The sequence below is a fragment of the Coregonus lavaretus genome (assembly GCF_964263955.1).
Source record: "Coregonus lavaretus genome assembly, chromosome: 34".
Taxonomy (NCBI): domain Eukaryota; kingdom Metazoa; phylum Chordata; class Actinopteri; order Salmoniformes; family Salmonidae; genus Coregonus; species Coregonus lavaretus.
In genome coordinates this window covers 6630728-6652348 of record NC_140021.1, presented here as the reverse complement: position 1 = coordinate 6652348, position 21621 = coordinate 6630728, and the positions used below count along the sequence as shown (strand labels likewise).

The 21621-nt window shown below is 46.9% G+C and overlaps 1 protein-coding gene across 1 annotated transcript in view; it reads right to left on the bottom strand.

Moving 5' to 3' along the window:
* LOC311109258 (receptor-type tyrosine-protein phosphatase mu) overlaps window positions 1-21621 on the bottom strand; it is a gene marked incomplete at its 5' end in the record, with an annotated part of 292145 nt that overhangs the window by 88985 nt on the left and 181539 nt on the right. Inside the window, 2 exons of the mRNA XM_084152095.1 lie at window positions 4046-4082; window positions 13431-13704. Coding sequence (XP_084008221.1) covers window positions 4046-4082; window positions 13431-13704 — 311 coding nt within the window. The remainder of the gene's footprint in view (window positions 1-4045; window positions 4083-13430; window positions 13705-21621) is intronic.

Sequence of the window (21621 nt, the reverse complement as noted above, 5' to 3'; positions counted from 1 at the left end):
CGCCAGAGGTAGCCTGACTGCCATTAGGTACCGAGATGAGATCCTCAGACCCCTTGTGAGACCATATGCTGGTGCGGTTGGCCCTGGGTTCCTCCTAATGCAAGACAATGCTAGACCTCATGTGGCTGGAGTGTGTCAGCAGTTCCTGCAAGAGGAAGGCATTGATGCTATGGACTGGCCCGCCCGTTCCCCAGACCTGAATCCAATTGAGCACATCTGGGACATCATGTCTCGCTCCATCCACCAACGCCACGTTGCACCACAGACTGTCCAGGAGGTGGCGGATGCTTTAGTCCAGGTCTGGGAGGAGATCCCTCAGGAGACCATCCGCCACCTCATCAGGAGCATGCCCAGGCGTTGTAGGGAGGTCATACAGGCACGTGGAGGCCACACACACTACTGAGCCTCATTTTGACTTGTTTTAAGGACATTACATCAAAGTTGGATCAGCCTGTAGTGTGGTTTTCCACTTTAATTTTGAGTGTGACTCCAAATCCAGACCTCCATGGGTTGATTCATTTGATTTCCATTGATAATTTTTGTGTGATTTTGTTGTCAGCACATTCAACTATGTAAAGAAAAAAGTATTTAATAAGATTATTTCATTCATTCGGATCTAGGATGTGTTATTTTAGTGTTCCCTTGATTTTTTTGAGCAGTGTATATTCCCAAGCTAAAAGACAGAACAGTGAAGGTTAGCTTGACTCCCTTGGTATCTCTAGTTTGTTTGGGAACCGCAAAAACATCTCCAGCTGTTTTGGACTTTCAAACTATTTACTTTCATGCCAAGCTTTACTTCAAATCCTCTCTTTGACATCTCTGTTTATGGGTCATAAGCAAACTGAATGCCCCAAGAGGCATAAAACACTGGTCCTTTTTAAGTTTAAATGGCAGATATCTCCGGCTTTGAAGAAGGGAGTGAAGCGTTCTGGCTTTCAGGGAGGCCGTTTCATGTGAAACTCAAACTATGCAAGGTGCTTTGGGGGATAGTGTGTTCCTCGGTAACTCTGTGTGGGAGGGTGTGTAAACATCAGGGGCCTGAAACACCACAAGACCTGGTTAACAACACACAGCGGCCTCCACTGCTTGCAGTTCATCATGTCCCGAGGACATAAGACAGTGTAAAAAAAACCAAAATGCTGATATTTAACGACCCCTGCCAGGTCACTGCTATCTAGATGTTGTTGTCCATGTTGTATTAAAACTAGACGTTTCTGACCCATGCCTTAAGGATGGAATAATTATTTAGAAAATGTTAACTGGAGTTTAACTGGTAGAAGTTGGTAACTTAAGGGAAACCTGAAAATTGTAAGTGTCAAACTATGTTGCAAATTTATAACAATTTGTACTCATCAAGTCCAAAGTTCTGAACATAAATGTGTTCCCAGCAGTACTTTTGACACCGAATGTTCCCTTTTCTTCCCCTCAAAAAATCATGTTCATTCCCCGTGACCCATAACAAGCCAAAAACGTCCATGGTTAAATATTTTACAGGAGAACATTTTCAATTTCACAGTGTCTGACTGTGTGTGACTGGGTAGAATCATCTGGCTTCTTGTATAAACAGAAGGCGGAAAGTTTTCACCTTTCCTTTAACGCCACGCCTGCCTGATAAATATTTGAATGTAATTTTCTGACAGCAGGCTGAGCAGGATGACTTTGTCCAGAGTGTGCAGCTTCTCAGTTTCATGCTCGCTGCAGAGGCCCATATTGATATTTTTTCCCACTCACAACCCCCTACATCTGCCTTGAATGAAAATGAGGTCCTTTTCTGTATTTGCAACACAACCATATGCTCCAGATACATGTCACACTATCTGTAAGATGTGAATAGGATGAATACTGACCAAATGACGGGAGTGAATATAAAGTCAACTGTACGGTGGAAAACAAGATGTCCGGTAACCTAGTTACCCCTTGATGGTCTCTCAGACATGGTAGTGCACATCCTGTTTGTTTAGACTTAAATAGATACACGCTACACAACGTCACACAAACAGATGTTATAAAAAATGTGAACGCAAAAACACAAACATATACTATAAATAATTAATCTTGGCATACACATACACTTGCACACACACACAGATAGATCCATAGGACAGGAGAGGACAGAGCTGGGAAGTTGTAGTGGTGGTCTGACCTGTTAGTTGGTTGTCGCCAGCCGCGGGGGCGATGCGTATGTAGGGAGTGGTGAGCTGAGTCACGATTATGGCGGCTAAGGCAAATGAAGAAGTTGTTCAACATGCAGGAAGGAGAGAAGAAGAAGCCAAGAGACTCAGGCAAACAGGAAAACATCCTTAGTCACACAGAGCAGAGAAACGGAAGGAGAGGGAGAGAGAAAGAGGTACTTCTCACAGGGAGGAATAGAAGGTTACATATAGTTCACAAGCTTGGCATTGGTTAAGTAACGGTTACGTTTCCATTCTTTAGTAATCATCCCAGAAGCTTGGTTAATTACTTGTTTGTGTTGTGTGCTCGTGAACAGCAGGGAGGGAACTAACACAGGCATTTCATACAAACCTGAGGGAGCCATTCTAGAGATATGAGACTGAATATAAAGATTCTGCTAGAGCCACTAAACTCCTCAATATTCAGTTCAGGCTCTCTCACTGTTGTGGTTATGGCCTTCTGTATGAGCAGTTTGTCCCAGACCACAGCCCCCTCTGGGGATCTGATTGGCTGCCACCACTATGACTGGCAGGTAACCCGAGAGGCGCTGAACCTATTAGAAGATGCTACTCTTAAGCGCCAATGCTCAGGTCCAATAAAATCTGATTAAACGCCATAAACTATAGAGAAATCAAATTACAAAAAAGCATTAAAACAGTCCTTTCATAATCTATGATGGGGAAGAAGACAATTCTAAATTCAAACGTGCTTAGCGTCTGTGACTAAAAAGGGTTGGAAACAACACAGGAACTAGTGCTCATTAGCATATAGCATTATAGCCCAGTCTTGGCACCGTGAGAGAGAGATGGCATGTAGTAAGGAAAATAGATTATCCACCATCTGTAAACAATTACAATGCAGATCGGCAGCACACTAATGTGTGGCTAGTGCTAGAGAAGAGGAGGCCGTGGCTTGTAAGGAGCTCCACTGGATGCTAATATGCTAATATTTAATGGAGGGGAGGGGGGGGGGGGGTGCACAGAATTCTGGGCCAGAGAACTCTGACCATCTGCCGCCAATTAAAATCCTTCCCCCTTTCTACGATTGTTCGACATTTCCTGTGTTGAGGGGTAGTGGTTTGTGAGAGTTTGAGCGCATGCCTTTTGGCTAGCCTAGCTCAGTCATATGGCCTAGAGGCTACTAGCACTATTGTTCATGGTATATCATGTACATCGCTCCCGAGTGGCGCAGCGATCTAAGGCACTGCATCTCAGTGCTTGAGGCGTCACTACAGACCCCCTGGTTCCATTCCAGGCTGTATCACAACCGGCCGTGATTGGGAGTCCCATAGGGCGGCGCACAATTGGCCCAGCGTCGTCCGGGTTTGGCCGGTGTAGGCCGTCATTGTAAATAAGAATTTGTTCTTAACTGACTTGCCTAGTTAAATAAAGGTAAAATAAATACAATAAATTAAACTACCATACACTTTAGAGTGGAATAGTGACTTCGTTTATTTTGGTGAGCATTTTTGGATTCTGTTAGATACAAGAAACACTTTTACTTGACTGCAAAGTTTTATTTTTATGACGTTTAAGTTAATATTTAACCTAATTAGCTACTGTTGTTTACTTAAATGTGACTTGAGCTTTTGCGTAGAGGAAATTTCAATAGGAAAAAGCTCAATGCTTATGACTGTTACCACTTTACACAAGCACACACTATCAAATTGATTGAGGGGGAGAAAGGTGAGTGGCCAAAGAGCAAACATTCGTTTTTGAAAAGCATGAGTAGCACATAAGAAAAGCTGCGTACAGCACTATAGTCCTGTGGTCGAGCCAAAACAATCCTTGGGTGTGTATGAGTGTGTGTGAGGGGAAACACATTTCAATCAACGGTGGTTAGATTACTTTCAGGCAACGGGGGCCAGTCCTACCTTTAGTGGCCACTCGTACACAATCGATTTTGGTCTCCTGCGAGGGGAGAAAAAAAAGAGAGAAAGAGAAATAGAGAGAGAAAAAGAGGGGGGAAAAGAGCAAGAGAGAGGCATTAGTTCTCAGTCAACATATCAGCTGTCAGGGCTGTGGTCATCCAATCTGATCAGACCAACAGGAGTAAAACAGAGAGACCGAGAGAAACAGAGAGACCGAGAGAGAGAGAAACAGGGAGAGAGGGAGAGAGACCGCGAGAGAGAGAGAGACAGAGAGAGAGACAGAGAGAGAGAGAAAGAGAGAAACAGGGAGAGAGGGAGAGAGACCGCGAGAGAGAGAGACAGAGAGAGAGACAGAGAGAGAGAAAGAGAGAGACTGAAAGCGAGGGAGAGACCGAGTGAGAGAGAGAGACTGAAAGCGAGGGAGAGACCGAGTGAGAGAGAGAGACCGAGAGAGACAGAAAGAGAGAGCGAGAGAAAGAGAGCGAGAGAAAGACAGCGAGAGAGAGAGAGCGAGTGAGAGAGAGCGAGTGAGAGAGAGACCGACAGAAAGAGAGAGCGAGAGAAACCGAGAGCGAGAGAAACCGAGAGCGAGAGAAACCGAGAGCGAGAGAAACAGAGAGGGAGAGAAAGAGCGAGCGAGAGAAACAGAGAGTGAGAGAAAGAGCGAGCGAGAGAAACAGAGAGTGAGAGAGAGAAAGAGAGCCAGAGAAACAGAGAGCCAGAGAGAGAAAGAGAGCGAGAGTGAGAAAGAGAGCGCGAGAGAGAGAGCGCGAGCAAGAAAGAAAGAAAGAGAGAGGCTGTACCTCAGCACCTCAGCTTAGCATCTAGCAGCCAGCTGTCAGAGACTAGTCTGCACTAGTATGGGTGGTCTCTATACTTTACACTCAACCACGACCTTGAGACGACACACACACACACATTTTACAAGTGTGCACATATGTTTACACATATGTGTGAATGGACATATGCACACAGTATACATTAGATGTGGGTGTGCAAGCCTCAAATGTCCATAGCGGAGCTAGATGTACAGTAGGTCACCATGTTGGGCCTCCTAAGCCCTGTGTTGGTGCATTAGGGGGGAGGTTGGCGCGTGGACATAGTGCGCTGTGACTTGGGGCCTAAATGCTGTTGGCAGAACGTACATCCAGGCATGTCAGACAGACAACCAGAGACAAGAGAGAGAGAAGACAGAGGGCAGAAAAGAGAGAGCGAGAGAGAGAGCGAGAGAGCGCGAGAGAGAGCGAGAGCGAGCGAGAGCGAGAGAGAAAAAGAGAGAGAAGGCAGAGGGCAGAAAAGAGAGAGAGCGAGAAGGCAGAGGGCAGAAAAGAGAGAGAGAGCGAGAGAGAGAAGGCAGAGGGCAGAAAAGAGAGCGAGAGAGAGAGAAGGCAGAGGGCAGAAAGGAGAGAGAGTGAGAGAGAGAAGGTAGAGGGCATGAGAGAGAGAGATAGAGAAGGCAGAGGGCAGAAAAGAGTGAGAGAGCGAGAGATAGAAGGCAGAGGGCAGAAAAGAGAGATAGAGAGAAAAGGTAGAGGGCATAAGAGAGAGAGAGAGAGAGAGAGAGAGAGAGAGAGAGAGAGAGAGAGAGAGAGAGAGAGAGAGAGAGAGAGAGAGAGAGAGAGAGAGAGAGTGAGAGAGAAGGCAGAGGGCAGAAAAGAGAGAGAGCGAGAGAGAGAAGGCAGAGGGCAGAAAAGAGAGAGAGCGAGAAGGCAGAGGGCAGAAAAGAGAGTGAGAGAGAAGGTAGAGGGCAGAAAAGAGAGATAGAGAGAAAAGGTAGAGGGCATAAGAGCGAGAGAGAGGGCATAAGAGCGAGAGAGAGAGAGAGAGAGAGAGAGAGAGAGAGAGAGAGAGAGAGAGAGAGAGAGAGCGCGAGCAAGAAAGAAAGAAAGAGAGAGGCTGTACCTCAGCACCTCAGCTTAGCATCTAGCAGCCAGCTGTCAGAGACTAGTCTGCACTAGTATGGGTGGTCTCTATACTTTACACTCAACCACGACCTTGAGACGACACACACACACACATTTTACAAGTGTGCACATATGTTTACACATATGTGTGAATGGACATATGCACACAGTATACATTAGATGTGGGTGTGCAAGCCTCAAATGTCCATAGCGGAGCTAGATGTACAGTAAGTCACCATGTTGGGCCTCCTAAGCCCTGTGTTGGTGCATTAGGGGGGAGGTTGGCGCGTGGACATAGTGCGCTGTGACTTGGGGCCTAAATGCTGTTGGCAGAACGTACATCCAGGCATGTCAGACAGACAACCAGAGACAAGAGAGAGAGAGAGAGAGAAGACAGAGGGCAGAAAAGAGAGAGCGAGAGAGAGAGCGAGAGAGCGCGAGAGAGAGCGAGAGCGAGCGAGAGCGAGAGAGAAAAGAGAGAGAAGGCAGAGGGCAGAAAAGAGAGAGAGCGAGAAGGCAGAGGGCAGAAAAGAGAGAGAGAGCGAGAGAGAGAAGGCAGAGGGCAGAAAAGAGAGCGAGAGAGAGAGAAGGCAGAGGGCAGAAAAGAGAGAGAGAGCGAGAAGGCAGAGGGCAGAAAAGAGAGAGAGAGCGAGAGAGAGAAGGCAGAGGGCAGAAAAGAGAGCGAGAGAGAGAGAAGGCAGAGGGCAGAAAAGAGAGAGAGAGAGAGAGAAGGTAGAGGGCATGAGAGAGAGAGAGATAGAGAAGGCAGAGGGCAGAAAAGAGTGAGAGAGCGAGAGATAGAAGGCAGAGGGCAGAAAAGAGAGATAGAGAGAAAAGGTAGAGGGCATAAGAGAGAGAGAGAGAGAGAGAGAGAGAGAGAGAGAGAGAGAGAGAGAGAGAGAGAGAGAGAGAGAGAGAGAGAGAGTGAGAGAGAAGGCAGAGGGCAGAAAAGAGAGAGAGCGAGAGAGAGAAGGCAGAGGGCAGAAAAGAGAGAGAGCGAGAAGGCAGAGGGCAGAAAGAGAGTGAGAGAGAAGGTAGAGGGCAGAAAAGAGAGATAGAGAGAAAAGGTAGAGGGCATAAGAGCGAGAGAGAGAGAGAGAGAGAGAGAGAGAGAGAGAGAGAGAGAGAGAGAGAGAGAGAAGGCAGAGGGCAGAAAAGAGAAAGAGCGAGAGAGAAGGCAGAGGGCAGAAAAGAGTGAGTGAGAGAGAAGGTAGAGGGCAGAAAAGAGAGAGTGAGAGAGAAGGTAGAGGGCAGAAAAGAGAGAGAGAGAGAAGGCAGAGGGTAGAAAAGAGAGAGAGAGAGAAGGCAGAGGGCAGAAAAGAGAGAGAGAGCGAGAAGGCAGAGGGCTGAAAAAAGAGAGAGAGAGCGAGAAGGCAGAAAAGAGAGAGAGAAGGCATAAGAGAGAGAGAGAGAGAGAAGGCAGAAAAGAGAGAGAGAGAGAGAGAGAGAGAGAGAGAGAGAGAGAGAGAGAGAGAGAGAGAGAGAGAGAGAGAGAGAGAGAGAGAGAGAGAGAGAGAGACAGAGAAGGAAAGGAAAAGGCACAGCCATTCAGAAGAAGGAAGTGTGGAGTGAAATTAGATCTGCACAGTCACTTTGATCAACAGACTTCATGCCATCCTTTCTTCTTATAGACAAACTGAAAAAAAGAGTGAAACACTTTTCCAAGACAAGGAGGGGACAAGCAGGTGGTGGCAGAAATGGCTTTGCCTTCGCTCGTCTTACAAATGTGGAACAAACAAAACACAGCAACGCCGCATGAATATTCAGGGTATGGGGAAAGTGACTTGGGGCTTATGGTTAAATCCCCCCGTGTTTTATGACATCAAAATGCACTTGTGTGGCTTGGTGCATTATTGAGGAGACGGCAAATTAAACTGTGGGGTGTGCTGAATATTTAAAACAACTAGGAGGATGGTGTGAATCTGTGTGACTCAGGTGGGGAGAGGAGAAGAGACTGGTTTCTACTAGGGCTGCTTGATGACAACACTACCATACAGTGAGGGAAAAAAGTATTTGATCCCCTGCTGATTTTGTACGTTTGCCCACTGACAAAGACATGATCAGTCTATAATTTTAATGGTAGGTTTATTTGAACAGTGAGATACAGAATAACAACTAAAAAATCCTGAAAAACGCATGTAACATTTTTTATAAATTGATTTGCATTTTAATTAGGGAAATAAGTATTTGACCCCTCTGCAAAACATGACTTAGTACTTGGTGGCAAAACCCTTGTTGGCAATCACAGAGGTCAGACGTTTCTTGTAGTTGGCCACCAGGTTTGCACACATCTCAGGAGGGATTTTGTTCCACTCCTCTTTGCAAATCTTCTCCAAATCATTAAGGTTTCGAGGCTGACGTTTGGCAACTCGAACCTTCAGCTCCCTCCACAGGCTAGGCCACTCCAGGACCTTAATGTGCTTCTTCTTGAGCCGCTCCTTTGTTGCCTTGGCCGTGTGTTTTGGGTCATTGTCATGCTGGAATACCCATCCACAACCCATTTTCAATGCCCTGGCTGAGGGAAGGAGGTTCTCACCCAAGATTTGACGGTACATGGCCCCGTCCATCCTCCCTTTGATGCGGTGAAGTTGTCCTGTCCCCTTAGCAGAAAAACACCCCCAAAGCATAATGTTTCCACCTCCATGTTTGACAGTGGGGATGGTGTTCTTGGGGTCATAGGCAGCATTCCTCCTCCTCCAAACACGGCGTGTTGAGTTGATACCAAAGAGCTCGATTTTGGTCTCATCTGACCACAACACTTTCACGCAGTTCTCCTCTGAATCATTCAGATTTTCATTGGCAAACTTCCTGTATATGTGCTTTCTTGAGCAGGGGGACCTTGCGGGCGCTGCAGGATTTCAGTCCTTCGCGGCATAGTGTGTTGCCAATTGTTTTCTTGGTGACTATGGTTCCAGCTGCCTTGAGATCATTGACAAGATGATTCCTCACCGTTCTCATGATCATTGCAACTCCACGAGGTGAGATCTTGCATGGAGCCCCAGGCCGAGGGAGATTGACAGTTATTTTGTGTTTCTTCCATTTGCGAATAATTGCACCAACTGTTGTCACCTTCTCACCAAGCTGCTTGGCGATGGTCTTGTAGCCCATTCCAGCCTTGTGTAGGTCTACAATCTTGTCCCTGACATCCTTGGAGAGCTCTTTGGTCTTGGCCATGGTGGAGAGTTTGGAATCTGATTGATTGATTGCTTATGTGGACAGGTGTCTTTTATACAGGTAACAAACTGAGATTAGGAGCACTCCCTTTAAGAGCGTGCTCCTAATCTCAGCTCGTTACCTGTATAAAAGACACCTGGGAGCCAGAAATCTTTCTGATTGAGAGGGGTCAAATACTTATTTCCCTCATTAAAATGCAAATCAATTCATAACATTTTTGAAATGCGTTGTTCTGGATATTTATTTATTTATTCTGTCTCTCACTGTTCAAATAAACCTACCATAAAAATTATCACTTATTTGTCAGTGGGCAAACGTACAAAATCAGCAGGGGATCAAATACTTTTTTCCCTCACGCTATGACACATGTCGCCAGTACTTAACAAGATACTGGCATGTATATGGAATAGCTAGCTGTAATTTAGTTGGAATCATTTGATTCACTTAGAATCTAGGATTAGAATTATTGTCTTAAACTACCAACATGTGAAGACCTATATTCCACTTAGGTCTAACTGCTGAGGTCAGTATTGAATGTGGTTTTCACTCCAACGTTACAGTCTGCCTCATGGAGTATGGTGGCCTTTCTCTGAGGCACCCTGCTCTGAACTGAGGGTAGAGGGCTGAGGGGAATGGGAAATATTGTTTTCAGTCTCTCTCTCCCTCTTTCTCTCTTCTTCTTCTCAGAAGACATATCCTTTGTAGATGGCACACTGATCTTCTTTCCAGCCTCCCCTGCAATTTGTGGGAAAAATGTGTCCATTTAAAATGTCAGCAAATACACTACAACACACAGCTGTACTGCTAGGTTATCCCCTACTGCCCCCACAGCACCCTATTAGTAGTAGGAGGATTCAGAGGGGCGGAACACATACGCCCACTTCCTCTCCTCTCCCAGACCACCATTAGAGGGGCCAGTGTGGCTCACTGCTGCCCACGCCAGAAGATAAGACCAGAAACCAGAGACCAGAGCACCGAGACAAGCCTAATCGCAACCCCCTCTCCACATCCCTCTCCTCTAGCCCCCCCTGGATAGTTTCTCTCCAATTAGAGCCAATTCATTATCTAATGGCCCTAGCTTGAGAGCAGAAGAGAGGAAGAGAGTGGAGGAGAGGAAGAGAGTGGAGGAGAGGAAGAGAGTGGAGGAGAGGAAGAGAGTGGAGGAGAGGAAGAGAGCGGAGGAGAGGAAGAGAGTGGAGGAGAGGAAGAGTGCAGAGGAGAGGAAGAGAGTGGAGGAGAGGAAGCGTGTGGAGGAGAGAGAGAGCGGAGGAGAGAGAGCGGAGGAGAGGAAGAGTGCAGAGGAGAGGAAGAGAGTGGAGGAGAGGAGGAGTGGAGAGGAAGAGCGCAGAGGAGAGGAAGAGAGTGGAGGAGAGGAAGAGTGCAGAGGAGAGGAAGAGAGTGGAGGAGAGGAAGAGAGTGGAGGAGAGGAAGAGAGTGGAGGAGAGGAGGAGTGCAGAGGAGAGGAAGAGTGCAGAGGAGAGGAAGAGTGCAGAGGAGAGGAAGAGAGTGGAGGAGAGAAAGAGAGTGGAGGAGAGGAAGAGAGTGGAGGAGAGGAAGAGAGTGGAGGAGAGGAAGAGAGTGGAGGAGAAGAAGAGTGCAGAAGAGAGGAAGAGTGCAGAAGAGAGGAAGAGTGCAGAAGAGAGGAAGAGAGTGGAGGAGAGGAAGAGAGCGGAGGAGAGGAAGAGAGCGGAGGAGAGGAAGAGTGCAGAAGAGAGGAAGAGTGCAGAGGAGAGGAAGAGTGCAGAGGAGAGGAAGAGAGTGGAGGAGAGGAAGAGAGCAGAGGAGAGGAAGAGAGCGGAGGAGAGGAAGAGTGCGGAGGAGAGGAAGAGAGCGGAGGAGAGGAAGAGTGCGGAGGAGAGGAAGAGAGCGGAGGAGAGGAAGAGAGCAGAGGAGAGGAAGAGAGCAGAAGAGAGCAGAAGAGAGGAAGAGAGCGGATGAGAGGAAGAGAGCGGAGGAGAGGAAGAGAGTGGAGGAGAGGAAGAGAGTGGAGGAGAGGAAGAGAGTAGAGGAGAGGAAGAGAGTAGAGGAGAGGAAGAGAGCAGAGGAGAGGAAGAGAGTGGAGGAGAGGAAGAGAGCGGAGGAGAGGAAGAGAGTGGAGGAGAGGAAGAGAGTGGGGGAGAGGAAGAGAGCGGAGGATAGGAAGAGAGTGGAGGAGAGGAAGAGTGCAGAGGAGAGGAAGAGAGTGGAGGAGAGGAAGCGTGTGGAGGAGAGAGAGAGCGGAGGAGAGAGAGCGGAGGAGAGGAAGAGTGCAGAGGAGAGGAAGAGAGTGGAGGAGAGGAGGAGTGGAGAGGAAGAGCGCAGAGGAGAGGAAGAGAGTGGAGGAGAGGAAGAGTGCAGAGGAGAGGAAGAGAGTGGAGGAGAGGAAGAGAGTGGAGGAGAGGAAGAGAGTGGAGGAGAGGAGGAGTGCAGAGGAGAGGAAGAGTGCAGAGGAGAGGAAGAGTGCAGAGGAGAGGAAGAGAGTGGAGGAGAGAAAGAGAGTGGAGGAGAGGAAGAGAGTGGAGGAGAGGAAGAGAGTGGAGGAGAGGAAGAGTGCAGAAGAGAGGAAGAGTGCAGAAGAGAGGAAGAGTGCAGAAGAGAGGAAGAGAGTGGAGGAGAGGAAGAGAGCGGAGGAGAGGAAGAGAGCGGAGGAGAGGAAGAGTGCAGAAGAGAGGAAGAGTGCAGAGGAGAGGAAGAGTGCAGAGGAGAGGAAGAGAGTGGAGGAGAGGAAGAGAGCAGAGGAGAGGAAGAGAGCGGAGGAGAGGAAGAGTGCGGAGGAGAGGAAGAGAGCGGAGGAGAGGAAGAGTGCGGAGGAGAGGAAGAGAGCGGAGGAGAGGAAGAGAGCAGAGGAGAGGAAGAGTACAGAGGAGAGGAAGAGTGCGGAGGAGAGGAAGAGAGTGGAGGAGAGGAAGAGAGCGGAGGAGAGGAAGAGAGTGGAGGAGAGGAAGAGAGCGGAGGAGAGGAAGAGAGCGGAGGAGAGGAAGAGAGCGGAGGAGAGGAAGAGTGCAGAGGAGAGGAAGAGAGTGGAGGAGAGGAAGAGAGTGGAGGAGAGGAAGAGAGTGGAGGAGAGGAAGAGTGCAGAGGAGAGGAAGAGAGTGGAGGAGAGGAAGACTGCGGAGGAGAGGAAGAGAGTGGAGGAGAGGAAGAGTGCGGAGGAGAGGAAGAGAGTGGAGGAGAGGAAGAGTGCAGAGGAGAGGAAGAGAGTGCAGAGGAGAGGAAGAGAGTGGAGGAGAGGAAGAGAGTGGAGGAGAGGAAGAGAGTGGAGGAGAGGAAGAGAGTGGAGGAGAGGAGGAGTGCAGAGGAGAGGAAGAGTGCGGAGGAGAGGAAGAGAGTGGAGGAGAGGAGGAGTGCAGAGGAGAGGAAGAGAGCGGAGGAGAGGAAGAGAGCGGAGGAGAGGAAGAGAGCGGAGGAGAGGAAGAAAAATAGATGGACTTTTCATTAGGGCAAATTGATTTGCATTTCAAAAAAGGGGGAGATATTGAAAAAAAGGTCAATTAAGCCAATGTGTTAATAATGCATTTGTGAATGGGTGTACTTTACTTTTTTTACAATCTGAGCAGCAGGACATTGATAAAAGTGGTGTCTTGCCTCTTGGTGTGCTGACCTGTACTCCCACTGACAGTACATTAGAGTGGTTAGGAGAAGGGAAGTAATGGGGTTGTAATACCGGGTTATTGACCATTAGGATGCTGGATTGGTTGTTAAACAGGCCCCGAAGGAGAGTCTTGTTGTGGCTGTTCATTTATCCTAATTTTCTGCATCCAGTTTGCTTTGCTGTCTGTTTCAGACTGGTGCTTTCACTGTGGGTGTGAATAGGGAAGTGATGAGATGGACTCTAGCTGACTGTTGGGATTGAGGCTGTACTGTGTGTTTTCACTACAGAGGTTTTGGGTGGCAGTGTTGTTTTTCTACTGATTCAGCGTTCGTAAGAGACAGCAAATGAGAGTGGTCAGGTGGGTTGGACTGTAGCATGTTAACACTGGCTGTGAGGGTTGGGCCAATATGAAGACGACTAAGAAAGAATCCACTCAAAAATACCAATCCATCGGACAAAACGTACCATAATGCCACACCAACGGGAATGTCCTTTTTCTACAGGTGGTTTTAAATAAGGGGTCATTTCCTTTAATCAATGAAGATCATTTGGGGTAAGTGGTTCATTATAGGAAATTAACAATATGAGGAAATTTCTTCAAAATGGGCTTTTGTAAAGCCATAGAAAACATGACACAGTAAAAAGTATCCTATCAGTTTCACATTCAATCTTGTATATTGGGTGTGACTGACACGTCCCAGCGGCCAATCCCCACCCCAACATCCCCCTGCTCACTCACCCCATTGGCCGTGCTGACGGCCTGGTAGTAGACGCTGTAGCTCTTGTGGGGGAGGAGGGGGGCGTTCCAGTAGCCGTTGTAGGTACGGTTGTCTCCGATGCAGAAGGGTACGGGGGTCTTGATGTCGCCCATGAGCAGCTCAGCTGTGAAGTAGTACTGGGAGTTGAGCACGGTGGTGTTCTGGAAGTGGATGGGCACCGGGTAGCAGCGTAGGATCTCTGCCGCCCTCCTCACCCGCCGGGGGCGCTCTTCCTCCACCACCACCTGGTACTTACTGCAGGGAGAGGAGAGGAATATCGATCAATCATTCAATCAAATGTATTTACGTAACCCTTTTTACAGCAATATTTCTGCTGCATCTTCCTCTGTTTGCTGGAAAGAAGCATGAGTCAGCGGATCATTAGGACTTGAAATGTGTAACAGGACTCCATCTATGTAATGTTAACAGGTTATGTGTGTCTTTGTTCACCCACTATGTGTTCCAAGGCCAACTGTGCCAAGAGTTTCCTTTTGATTGTCCAACAATGTATCAATTGAACCTGAAAGGATCAAAGAAATCACTGCCTGCTACGTTTGTGCGCATAATCGATTTTCCTTGGTTGCATTTTAATCCATTACTTTAAATGAATGAGCCAGACGAAGAAACATAGGAAATACTAATTGCCAATGACAGATACACATTTTCACTAGTTCTTCAGAAAGCATATCTGATGTGTTACAGTTTGTGTTTCTTGACTGAATACACTTGTCAAGCAGCCAGCAATCTCAAGCCATGCAGTGTACTCTGTAGCGCCTTCCGGTCGGATGCCGAGCAGTTGCCATACCAAGCGGTGATGCAACCAGTCAAAATGCTCTCGATGGTGCAGCTGTAGAACTTTTTGAGGATCTGAGGACACTGTACTGAACATAAGCCAAACTCCTACTTCACTGAAGCTGAGAGCAATGAACTAATTAACTGTATGAATAAGCATGTAGACTTGGATGAGAGAGACTGTCGCACTGGAGGTTGGCTGAGGTGGTGACACCAGGGGGTCTAGTCAACCCTCTCTCGCTCTCTGACTGAGCGAACGTAGCCCCATCCTGAAACTGACAGCTTTAATTAACTCATGAAAGCCTGCAGCCTCGTAGCCCGCCGCCGTCCCTAGAAGTAGACCACTATCTCATTTAAGGAGCGTCACAGCGATAGCAGTCGGGTGGGATTCTAGATATCTCATCTATGTGGAGGGATTTAAACGGCAGGAAATAAAAGGGGGAACTGTAGAAGCCGGCTCTCTCTCTGTGACTCTCTTTCTCTGTGACTCTCTTTCTGTGACTCTCTTTCTCTGTGACTCTCTCTCTCCCTTTCTTTCTTTATTTATCTCGCTCTCTGCAAGGATATTAGACGACAGAATCCCTGACGCCGGCTGGGGATTAGCACGCCGCTAAGTGTGTCGCAAATAATAATGACATGAAAATGGTTCCTACTATCGCGCTAGCCCCTTATTCCATGTCAGGCTTGGAGTTAAGTTTATTATAAGAAGAGAGATCAGCATCCAACATCCAACCCTGAACCAGGCCTCCTGGGTAGAAAGCCTTGGGAAGCGGAAGAGGCAATAGGCAATATTAATAGAAACTGGATAGGGATTGGGTGGGGGATCAAGTGGGCCCAAGTCCAAAGCCATAACCTTTTTCCAATGCAATAGATGGGGATATTGGCAGGGAGGCATGGCGGGAGGGAGACAGAGAGAGACCGAGACCGAGAGATATGGGAGTTTGCATTGAGGCATATTAATATTGAAGACGAGTATGAATATTAAAAGACAAGTATGAATATCGAAGAGTATGAATATTGCTGATTTGACAGCAGACCTCTCAGTGACTCTCCCACATTAGAAATACATTCTAATTGCTTAACTCATCTTATTTTGTCAATCCTTACAACCAATCATGTGGTTTTATAATATGACATAATGAAACCGGGTTATACCGGGTTGCCCTAGTCTAGTGTACTGGAGAGCATCTGCTGTATTTTCCATATCTCCTCTGAACAGTTTTGTCACTTTAAGGACTTTCAAATGGAGCATAAAACTGAGACCTAACTTTAAGGCTGTTTGTTTAAAAGACATTTGTTTGAAAAATTAGAAAAAAGCAGCAATAGTACTGTTTGTCCATTTTGAGACGCCATAGCCAGTATACACTTCCTCAAAATAGTCAGAATTAATCTAAGATAACTCAATAATTATGTCATTGATTTTGACGTTTTGCCAATGAGATTTTAGTCACGCAAGTTTACATCTAACTAATCAGTATTTCAAAAAATGAAAAAATGTGCATGAAAACGAGTTGTCTCTCGTTGAATGACAAAACCTTTACTGAAGAATCCCTACTGTTGCCCAATCATCGACGAAGGGGCGTAGACTTTGGCTTGCCTCAAGAAAAGAAATGTGTGTGCCGGAACAACCAAAAGATTACTTACCGAAGTCCAAATCGAACAAAAACATCACAAAATGTCATAATCATTTATATGCACAAACTCTTCCTAACTGTTTGACTGGGAAGCATTCGGACGCCTTTACTCATGCACAGCCAAGTGGAACTCATGGGGAGTGAGTTGCAAAGACAGCATAAGACAAATTCAACTGACCTACAACCTTTCCAGGAAGTAACCATCATCTTTAACCTGAGAGATTCACTTTTAAAAAAATAACCAAGCAAGCTCCCGACTCCTGCCTCCACTCGTCATAATCAAAATTAATGACTTCCCACACAAGTGTAAAACCAAAAAAATAAAACTTGTTTGACTTAAAAATAATACAATTTGTCAGGTTGAGTGCTCTCCTCTGCAGGCTGAATTATAAATAGTCAGGCCTATTCGATATTTGCCAATTAAATTTCCCCCTGGCTCCACACATCCATTGGAGATTAGATCTGTCATAAACTGCTGGGGAATATCGGGGTAGGTCCCCGTGAACATGCAAGTCTCTCTGTGCTCTTTGAGCTGTATAACTCATCATAGACAAGAATAACTTTCCCATCATCAATAAGTTCCCTTCTGCCCTTTCACCATGAGGAGGAAGGAGAGGAGCTGGGTGGGAGAGTGGGAGATGAGGAGGAAGGAGAGGAGCTGGGTGGGAGAGTGGGAGATGAGGAGGAGGAGGAGGAGGAGGAGGAGGAGGAGAGGAGCTGGGTGGGAGAGTGGGAGATGAGGAGGAGGAGAGGAGCTGGGTGGGAGAGTGGGAGATGAGGAGGAGGAGGGGAGGAGCTGGGTGGGAGAGTGGGAGATGAGGAGGAGAGGAGCTGGGTGGGAGAGTGGGAGATGAAGAGGAGGAGGAGGAGGAGGAGAGGAGCTGGGTGGGAGAGTGGGAGATGAGGACGAGAGGAGCTGGGTGGGAGAGTGGGAGATGAGGAGGAGGAGGAGAGGAGCTGGGTGGGAGAGTGGGAGATGAGGAGGAGGAGGAGAGGAGCTGGGTGGGAGAGTAGGAGATGAGGAGGAGAGGAGCTGGGTGGGAGAGTGGGAGATGAGGAGGAGGAGAGGAGCTGGGTGGGAGATGAGGAGGAGAGGAGGAAGGAGAAGGTGAGGAGAACATTTAGTCTCAGATTTAGAACCTCGTTAAAGGCCAGCCATTACTTTAAGAGGCTGTCACTGCGGTGATTTATCCCTCCCTCCCTCCCTCTCTCTGCCATGTATCCCAGGAGACTGTGCCTCTGGGACAGACACCTCTCATTGTTCTTACCTATTAGAGGTCTACCCAACAGATTCCCCTGTGAAGGTAGAGTACATTCTAGCCTGGCTAAACCAGATTGAACACTATGTGGTGGGTGTAGCATTCAGTCTGGTTCAACCAGGCTAACAGTATAGGAATAATTGAGCACTCCAGGAGAAAATACAGACTAAGAAACAGTAAGTGAAACCTAATTTGTATTCTAATGCCAATGAGGGAACTCATTTCTATAGCTCTAAATGGAATAAACCAATAAACACTGTTTGCAGTAAGAGCCTATTTATGATAATGATATGACAAAGCACTATTATTTTTTCCGCCAGACAACAGGTCAAAAGTTGATATTTTCTCTGCAAATTACCGGGATGAAAAATGCATCTGCTTTCTGGGCACAGCCAGTGTAAAGAGAAAAACAGACGCTTGGGGGCTGGAACCGGAGAAGAACGATGCATCTTCAATAAATAATACAAAACTCAGCACAAATTGATACTCCAAGGCTACCTGCAACGTCTAGATATCAATTTGAGAAAAACAATACCACTTAATTAAATATTTTTCACTCCCGGTGTGCCCTGGGCACTAGTAAATGTCCAGAGAAATTGTAGAAAATCTAGAAAAATTTGCATCACTCCAGCACAAAATGACTGCCACTCCTCTATTCCTCCTTCCCAGCTCAAATATCATCCTTTATTGGATAACCATCAGGTTTATCATAGTGAAAAATACATATTGAAGTGCTGCATATTTAAAGCGAGGCGTTGGTAGGTTATGAGTATAATAATTTTTCCTTCAGGCGAGATGGAAAATGCTGATGGCAAAATGCTGCGTCTCCATGATCTCACTGCGGGTTTCATATTGGTTTTTGCCTCAGTCTCTTCTGGCCTTAGCTTGACTGTGAGCTATGAAACTACAGAGACACCAGCTGAAAGCTAAGCAACTAAGCAAAAAAGACAGCCTACTTTGGAGTTTGGAAAGATCCCATAGTAGTTCTAGTCCTTTTTAGCGTTCAATTAACTCTCCGACAATCAATACACAACAATCAATGAGGCTTCTTAGAGAGAGAGGGAGAAGTGGAATTAACTGTCCACTTGGTAGCTACCCAGGGAAAATAGAGAAACCTTGGAGAGGAATTAAAATGAGGTTGGGCTGGGGAACTGTCTTTAGTGGCTAATTAGCCTTCACTGGTCCAGGAGAGTCAGGGAGGTTTGGGGGAGAGGTCAGGAGGATTGTCTCCTCCCTAAGATGGTGTAACTCACCCCCAGACAGGGTGTGTGCCCTCCCCCTCCATCCCCTCCCCTCCCCCTCCATCCCCTCCTCCACATGGCCTAGAGACCCAACAGTCCCCAATGGAGCCCCCTCTCACCAACCTCTCATCCACTCCACTCAGAACAGAGTAAGCCAAGAACTAACACCTATGGAGAACAACTCTACATAGTCAGGAGCCGTTGGGAACCAATCGCAACAGTGAGACAGCTAAGAGACTGTCAACATTGTCATATTCATTATTAAATCAGGGAGAGACATGTGACTGTGTGATTTGAGAGAAACGGGAAGTGAGAAAACATTCCACAAGCACCTGGTAAGCTATGAGAGAGCGCGAGAAAGAGAGAGTGCGAGAGAGAGCGCGAGAGAGAGCGCGAGAGAGAGCGAGCGAGAGAGCGCGAGAGAGAGCGCAAGAGAGAGCGAGGAGAGAGCGCGAGAGAGAGCGCAAGAGAGAGCGAGCGAGAGAGAGCGCGAGCGAGAGAGCGCGAGAGAGAAAGAGAAGCAGTAGAGCTAAACTCTTGATCCTGTTTCAGTTGGGCAACCTCAGCTGACACCAATTAGGGGTCCTTGTGCTGCGCTGCTAGCTCCGTTTCAGAGTGGCGCCCAACGTGACGCCAGACCAATTACACACAACCTCCTCATTGGCATGGACACAATGGTGACCCGGGACCTACCCAGATGTATTTTTTATGTGGAGAGAGGAGGGGAGAGGAGAGGAGAAGATAGGATGAGGGAAGGAAAGGTGAGAAGAAGAGAGGGAAGTGACTAGTGTGGTGTGGTCCTTTGTGACGTCACAATTATACACTACCTCATGAAGCTGGTTGAGAGACTGCCAAGAGTGTGCAAAGCTGTCATCAAGGCAAAGGGTGGCTACTTCGAAGAATCTCAAATACAAAATATATTTTGATTTGTTGAACACTTTTTTGGTTACTACATGATTCGTATGTGTTATCTCATAGTTTTGATGTCTTCACTATTATTCTACAATGTAAAAAATTGTCAAAATAAAGAAAAACCCTTGAATGAGTAGGTGTGTCCAAACTTTTGACTGGTACTGAACTTAAACGTTCATCTCCCCTCAGGCAGTGGTCCAGTACTGGTTACTCTGTAACTGATTTAGGGGTAGAGGGACCGCATGGCCCCATCTCCTGAGGCCAGCATCAACAGCACTTCTCCCCCTGTAGCCTCCACCTGTCTCCCTGCTCCCTTATTTATCCCCTCCGCCATAAAGTAGGACCAGGTCTACACAAATGAGGCCAACCTGCACAGATTAAATGTCACTTAAATCTCAGGGTATCTTGCTGAGGAGGCTTGTCACCGTGTTTCCTGTCCGCGTACACAGGAAATACGACAAGAGCAGGAAACCTTTGTCACAACACTGCACCACACAAAACGCTTCCTCTGTGAATTAATGAAAAAAGGGGTTACCCTCGAGAGGAGAAGTGGTAATGTGATACCTCCCCTGGGGGGATGGATAGAGCTGAAGGAGAAGTGGTAATGTGATACCTCCACTGGGGGGATGGATAGAGCTGAAGGAGAAGCGGGAATGTGATACCTCCCCTGGGGGGATGGCTAGAGCTGAACATGCCAGGAGAAAAACAAGGGATCTGGGCCAGAAATAGAGGAGAGTGTCTCTCACTCTCAATTACTCACTCTCACCATCTCTTTTCTGGAGTGTTGATGGCTCTGTCCTCGGTGAAAGTTGACAGAGAGAAAGTGCTTTGACTCCGTGGCTGGGGCAACGTTGGGTTTAGGAGGCCACAAGTCATCTTCCTCCACAGCACTGTGTAAACGCTTGTCTTGGCACAGGAAGTGAGGAGGAGGAATGAGGAGCGTGTGATTGTGTGTGTAGGGTGATGAGTGTTCTAGCCCGGGTGTAGCAGATTTGACACATTAGCGCGGGTGCTAACGTGACTGACAGTAATCCATTTAAAGAAGCAGCTTGCCCCTGCTAAGGTTGCTATTGTAGCACCACACGTATGTAACGCTGCCAGAGAGCCCGCTTCAAACACCAGCCTGTCAATGATGCAGCCCCTCAAGGCTTTATGCACCAAACGCGACGTGTGTGTGTGTGTGTTTGTTTTTCAGGAAAAAGCCTAGCAAATATAGCCCTGCCTTCTTTAATTTGGCTGTTAAGTTAAGCAGAGGTTGTGATTTTGTGTGCGTCCCGACTCATTGTCATTCAAGTGCTTTTACCAAACGTATCCAATCAGTTGGATGGGTTGCATTCTTAGTGAAATGTATCACAGCAAAACATCTGGTAATTCACATTCAAATTTGGCTGACTAAATCCCATCAACGGGGAGGACGTTATGGCGAACAACCAGTCGTGTTCTTCCACAATATATCGTGTAATGAACGACATCAATTCCAATGCTACCGACTCACATCATGTTAAAACAAAGTGCTAAAATTAGATGTATCATCCCTCCAAAGAAGAACGGTGGCATATGATAATGCATTCAGAATTGATCTAGAGCTCATTAATTGAATGTACAGTTGAAGTCTTAAGTTTACATACACTTAGGTTGGAGTCATTAAAACTCCAACATAAGTGTATGAAAACTATAGTTTTGTTAACAAACTATAGTTTTGGCAAGTCGGTTAGGACATCTACTTTGTGGATGACACAAGTACTTTTTCCAACAATTGTTTACAGGCAGATTATTTCACTTATAATTCACTGTATCACAATTCCAGTGGGTCAGAAGTTCACATACACTAAGTTGACTGTGCCTTTAAACAGCTTGGAAAATTCCAGAAAATTATGTCATGTCACCTCAGAAAACAAATTGTAGACCTCCACAAGTCTGGTTCATCCTTGGGAGCAATTTCCAAATGCCTGTAGGTACCACGTTCATCTGTACAAACAATAGTAAGCAAGTATAAACACCATGGGACCACGCAGCCGTCATATCGCTCAGGAAGGAGACGCCTTCTGTCTCCTAGAGATTAACATACTTTGGTGCGAAAAGTGCAAATCAATCCCAGAACAACAGCAAAGGGCCTTGTGAAGATGCTGGAGGAAACAGGTACAAAAGTATCTATATCCACAGTAAAACGAGTCCTATATCGACATAACCTGAAAGGCCGCTCAGCAAGGAAGAAGCCACTGCTCCAAAACTGCCATAAAAAAGCCAGACTACGGTTTGCAACTGCACATGGGGACAAAGATCGTACATTTTGGAGAAATGTCCTCTGGTCTGATGAAACAAAAATAGAACTGT